This window comes from Mycetomoellerius zeteki, unplaced genomic scaffold (assembly GCF_001594055.1).
Source record: "Mycetomoellerius zeteki isolate Tzet28-1 unplaced genomic scaffold, Tzet1.0 scaffold657, whole genome shotgun sequence".
NCBI lineage: Eukaryota > Metazoa > Arthropoda > Insecta > Hymenoptera > Formicidae > Mycetomoellerius > Mycetomoellerius zeteki.
Genome location: NW_017257672.1, coordinates 28,193 through 34,606, shown reverse-complemented (window position 1 = coordinate 34,606; position 6,414 = coordinate 28,193). Strand labels below are relative to the sequence as shown.

Here is a 6,414-nt window from a genome sequence, read left to right as displayed (position 1 = left end):
CGCGAGGAGGAGGAGGAGGAGGAGGAAGAGGAAGAGGACATCGAAGAGCCACAAAACAGGCGGCACGGCGCGCTCTCGGTTCACTCTCTCGGCTGTAACTTCGTTATTTATCGAGATATTGACTTGCAATTTTCACCAGATATTCTTGAGACCTCAAGCTTCAAGAAAATGCAAAAAAAAAATCGATTTTTTCGACCATGCTAGGTGTATATCTCCCCTTAAAAGTGTCAAAATTGACGTTTTTTGACATATTTGTGATTTTTTTGCTAGCGAACTAAATTTTTTTTCTACTTTCGTTTACACCATCTTAAAGTGCCAACTTTTATCTTTAAAATATGTTTTTTTTAACGCCGTACGTTTTTTTTTCACCGAGATAATCTCTGCGTAGTCACACAAAAAAACATTTTTGGTTTTTCAGTCAATACAGCATGATGAACATAAATGGAAAGTTTGTGATGATTTAAAAGCTATTGGAATGATTCTTGGACAAGAAACAGGTTATATTAAATTTCCGTGCTTTATATGCAAGTGGGACAGCAGAGCGAAAGATCTACACTGGATAAAAAAAGATTGGCCATTGAGAGAAAAACTAGAAATAGGTTCGCATAATATTACTCAACAATCGCTGATTGATCGACCGAAACAATGTTTTGTTGCCTCCCCTGCATATAAAGCTTGGGCTAATGAAGCAGTTTGTAAAAGCACTGGACCGAGAAAGTAACTGTTTTCAATATCTGCAACAACAGTTTCCATCTTTAAGTAAAGCGAAAATTAAAGAAGGTATTTTTGTTGGTCCAGATATTAGAAAATTAATGAAGGATGAACATTTTGCAGAAACAATGACCGTCAATCAGAAAAATGCATGGTTAAGTTTCATAGCAGTTATTAAAGGATTCTTAGGGAATCGGAAGGAAGCTAATTACAAAGATCTAGTTGAGACCATGCTAGATAACTTCAAAAAATTAGGTTGTAGCATGAGTGTAAAACTGCATTTTCTTTATTCTCATTTGGACTTTTTCGCCGCAAATCTGGGAGACGTCAGTGAAGAACAAGGGAAAAAATTCCATCAAGATATGAAGGAAATTGAAAGAAGATATCAAGGCAGGTGGAACTCAGCAATGTTAGGTGACTACTGCTGGAGTTTGAAACGTGATCAGAAAAACGCATCACACAAACGACATTGTAATTCATGTAGTTTTGATGAAAAAAGAAAAGATTTCATAAATCATTGTAAAAGCAACTTAACTGGCCGGGGAATCATCCACCTTGCCTTCACTGGCCGGGGAATCATCCACCTTGCCTTCACTGGCCGGGGAATCATCCACCTTGCCTTCACTGGCCGGGGAATCATCTACCTTGCCTTCACTGGCCGGGGAATCATTCACCTTGCCTTCACTGGCCGGGGAATCATCCACTTTGCCTTCACTGGCCGGGGAATCATCCACCTTGCCTTCACTGGCCAGGGAGTCACCAACTTTGCCTTAGAGATTAGAATTCTACGAGGTACAATTTATCGAACTTCGAATTGGTATATCTCCGGAAAAAAATCGCTTTGAGATGGTCCAAAATGGATTTTGAAGGGGCTATATAGTAGTAAATGATACCATCGATGGATTAGACGACAAAAATTTTATCAATTTTTAATTGAATTTCAAATACGACTGAAAATGGCTTTTTTGGCAGTTATAGGTTGATTTCTCGAAATCTTGACACGATAGAGCAATTCTGCAGCCGGATTCGAATTCAGCGCGAAAAATTATGTGAGAAAACATAGTTAATCTCTGCGTAGTCACACAAACATTTTATGCCAAAAATGTTTTTTTGTGTGATTACGCAGAGATTATCTCGGTGAAAAAAAAACGTACGGCGTTAAAAAAAATATATTTTGAAGATAAAAGTTGGCACTTTAAGATGGTGTAAACGAAAGTAGAAAAAAAAATTTAGTTCGCTAGCAAAAAAATCACAAATATGTCAAAAAACGTCAATTTTGACACCTTTAACCTCACTTTTCTCAAAAACCTGACGTGATAGAGTAATTCTGCAGCCGGATTCGGATTCAACGCGAAAAGTTACGTAAGAAAACATAGTCAAATCCCAATCAACAAAACCATGCAAGTCTGTGTAATTGATCGATTCGCTCATTGCTTACATTTTCTTGCTTTATGTTTATCTATGTGTCTACTTAAATAAAATTGTATAACAAACACATGTAAAAACATCAATCAATCTTTTTCTTTGTTGATCCTCATAGTATCAAAATGTTATCTATGTTTTTCTGTAATGATAACAGAAAAGTAATTGAAAAGATACTTTTTTAATAACTGTATATGCGGAGTGATCCAGACCAACCGCCGAAGTCAGTAGTTACTTTTTAAAACAAAAAACGATAAAACTTCCAATTTACAGCCTAAATGACTTCCGAGTGACCTTGACCTTGACTCTCAAGGAGGCTGAAAAACAATTTTTATGAATAGTACGTAATTTTCAAATACATTGGTGGTATAGAGGAACATGAGACCGTGTAAGTGAGGCTAGAATAAAATTTTCTGCTTCAATTATACAAATTCTCAGCTTAAAAAACAAATTCTCTACTTTAAAAACACAAATTCTCTGCTTTAGAACAAGTCATGCGCCCTTTTACAGGGGAGGGGGTGACGAAATTTGCTTCGTGCGGAAAGTCGGGCGCCCCTTGGTAAAGGACGAGGTGCTCTGCTTTAATAACCCAAATTCTCTGCTTTAAAACATAAATTCTCTGCTTTAAAATACAAATTTTCTACTGTAAATATAAAAAATATATAAAAAATAATTTGTATTTTTATAAAGCAGAAAATTTGTATTTTGAAAGCAGAGACTTTATTTTTAAAGCCCTCTGCCAAGTGGCATTCGACTTTCCTCATGAAGCGAATTTCACCCCATTTCCTCCCCTCTTCTGTCAAGGAACGCACGACTTTCTACGCGAAACAACTTTCACTCCACATCCCCCCTGCTTCAAGGGCACACGACTTCCACGCTAAACGACTTTCATACCACCTTCCCCCCCTGCTTCTGGGATGCACGACTTGAGATCTACCCCCATCTCTTCTTGTCAAGGAAAAATACTGCCGAAATATGTACCTTGTGTTTAAAAATTATGTGCTATTTATAAAAATTGTTTCGTTCATAACTTTTTAATCAATAACTACCGATGGAAAATGTCAGTGGTCTTGACCTCCTTGAGGATCAAGGTCAAGGTCAAGATCACTCGGACGTCAGCTTTGAGGCTGACTGTATAAAGGGCAAATTTTATCTCTAAAACTCATCTCTCTCAACTCGAGTATCATTTCATCTTTGTTCACTGAATGCTGAACAAGGATAAAAGATGCTCGGATTTGACAGAGTCGAATTTTGGAACGCATTCCTAGCAATTACGTTATTATTATAATTGGTATTTGCTAAAGATAGCTCTACACGTTCAATAAAATACTATCAGTATTAACAATTACTGACTGTGTGTAATTAATATTGGTGGATTGATGTAGAACAAACTGACGGTGATTGGATTTTGATTTTCGAGTATTAGTATCGCTTTATTAGGATTTATGTCACCGTATGTCACAATTATAATAAATAATGTATTGTACGTAAAATTAAAGTGAAATATATTGTCAATAATACTGATTGTGTAAGATCGTAAAAATACTCAAAATATTAATATATACTGTCAGAATTATTGATTTTGACCATAATACTGATCAGCATTCTGATCATGATTCATTATTGATCAGTATTACTAACCGTGTAGGGTCATCTTTAGAAGAGATCACAATTTAAAGATGATTTTACCGTAGACAGGCAAAGTGGTTCCTCTTCGTTATCTAATCGTGGTGACAGAGCAATCTATTCATAAAATAGAAAATTCTAAATCAATATTTTGTTAGCTGCGAGAAGAAATATTATAATTATAAGTCTACTAACAACATCCTCGTACGCGTAATGTAATAAGCTGTAATTCTTGGCGAGCATCTGATTTACAAACTCCTGAGGATAATCCGGAACATCCTCGCAGAAAGTTTGTTTTATGTAATCACAACGTGTTACCTTAGCGTGATTACCACCGCCATTTCTTACTTGCCATCCTCCTAAAAATCGAAAACTATCTTTATTTGCATGTTTGCTATCCCATAGATCATAGATCGTTCCAGCAATACTATAGCAACATAGCAACGTTCCAGCAATATTGCAGTAACAAATGTTGTAGCAATATTGCTGCAGTCTTGTGATTTATAAAATTATCTAAAAATAATAATATTACCAAATTACAATTATCAAAATTTTTTACTCAACTAAAAATCGCCCTTGTGGAAAACATCTCATACAATTAAAAAAAATTTTTTTTTTTAATTTTGAAGGTTTTCCAAAAAAATTTCTTAAACTTTTTCAAATTTTGGCAGAGAAATATTAAGATATTTTAGAGTTCATATATACATGAACTCTAAAACGTTACAACTAAAATATAAGGACAAATTTCGAAAATGAGTTCTCCACATGAAAATATAAAAAAATTCAGATAAATCTATATCCATAAATCCACTGCTATTGATTATTATGAGATAAAACTCAAACAAATATTTATTAACGAAGAGTAAAGAATTAATATTTATTATTATTTGATATTGTTTGCCAGACAGAACACAATAACTATAAAATATATACAAAATATTTACAAAATATTTATCAAAATGTTTTGTAAATATTTTTGTGGTCTTACATTGAATAGATTACATTTGTGGGACGTTCTACGTCAACCAGATTACCTGCATGCCTAAAAATCAGCGCAATGAAAATAAACGTTCAAGGTCTTAAATTATTCGTATGTGTATGTACTTTCGAAAGAAATGTGGCGTTTTAAAAGATCCAATATGGCGAATTCAATATGGCCGAGAAGCGGCAAACATCGCATGCAAATGTAATATTTTCTTGCTTAAACTACTATATTAATCCCTAGTTAGCTTGAAAATAATTATTTCTGGTTTAAATTAAGAAGCGCCATAACGGTCAGAACGTAAGATGTTGAACTATTGTAAATTCATTTAAATGAATTAATTTCAGAAATTATAATTGCGTGCCGATATGGTTGTCGGACTTTCAACGCAATCAAATCTGAAAATATTAATAATCCCCCCAAATTTCCCAACTTAAAAACTGTAATAAATTTATTGCGAAAAATAATGCCTCGGCTGGGAATCGAACCGGATCTCTTGCATTCCGTGCGAGCGTCCTAAGCCTTTAGACCACCGAGACCTTAGCATTATTCTTCGCAATAATCGATATGTATAGAGAGTTACGCATTTCTCGGCGCGCGTGTATAAACAATAATAAGATTGAAAGACCGCTAATGTTAAACATAATGCTTTAAATTAAGAAGCACTATAACGGTCAGAACGTTAAGATGCTGAACTATTGAAATTTGACGTGCCATCACCAACGGACTGACCAGGTGACACCAGGCGATTAGCCTGGCGTATATATGGCACATTAAGAATTAAGAAATAATAATGGGATCGACATCTATTCGATTTCTTTGAAGAAGTTTTTTGTTGTTCCTTTCTATTAGAATTAAAAAAATAATTTTTATAGTTTTGCAACTCTTTTTAAATGAAAGAAATATTTTTTATATATAACAAAAAATCTTCATGAATGAAAACAATTTTTTTATGTAATAAAAAAATTACAGTTATACCTTAACGAAAAAAAAAATTTTTTGTTATTACTTCTATTCTTAAAGTTCAATTTATTATTTACTTTTTCGCATACCTATATTCTGTCTTATTAACTACAATTAATTATTAAAAAACACATCGCATCTCCCACAAGATTTAAAACTACGATCCCTAGAATGGTAGCCTAATACATTTACGCTGAGCTAATCGCACGCTTGAAATTGAGTCATTGCCAACGTTACTTATACCGTCGAGAAAGTGGGTGTCTAGGTGTTCGCCGTCGAGGAAGTTGGTGTCTAGGTGTTCGTTATTGAGGAAACGGATGTCTAGGTATTCGCTATTGAGGAAATGAGTGTCTAGGTGTTCGCCATCGAGGAAGTGAGTGTCTAAGTGTTCGCCGTCGAGGAATTAGGTGTCTAGATGTTGTCTATACATTTACACGACACCCTTAATCGGGTTTAATAACACAATGAAATCTAAGTATACGTATATCTTATCGTATAAAGATTTGATGTCAACAATTGATGCTAAGTTAAATTCTATCAAGTTAAATTTTATATAGAAGACCGTCGTCTAGATATTTTGATATTACTATTATAAGACGATGGGGGTGGTGGTGGAATTTTTTAATTGAATAATAGTAACTTTAATTGTATACAAACTTACCTTTTTAAAAAAAAGGTAAAAAAAGCGCTAAGCGTGCGTGCTTCTCGTA

General features: G+C 34.3%; 1 protein-coding gene and 1 long non-coding RNA gene across 2 annotated transcripts in view; one reads left to right on the top strand and one right to left on the bottom strand.

Moving 5' to 3' along the window:
* Positions 1-6,414, bottom strand: part of LOC108728898 (uncharacterized) — a 55,070-nt gene that overhangs the window by 35,994 nt on the left and 12,662 nt on the right. The window contains exons 3-4 of the mRNA XM_018457709.1: positions 3,955-4,118; positions 3,823-3,876 (exon numbers count right to left, since the gene is read on the bottom strand). Of these exons, the coding sequence (XP_018313211.1) occupies positions 3,823-3,876; positions 3,955-4,118 (218 nt within the window). The remainder of the gene's footprint in view (positions 1-3,822; positions 3,877-3,954; positions 4,119-6,414) is intronic.
* LOC108728899 (uncharacterized) overlaps positions 5,881-6,414 on the top strand; it is a 4,657-nt gene continuing 4,123 nt past the window's right edge. Inside the window, exon 1 of the long non-coding RNA XR_001936909.1 lies at positions 5,881-5,936. This is a non-coding gene — a long non-coding RNA (uncharacterized lncRNA). The remainder of the gene's footprint in view (positions 5,937-6,414) is intronic.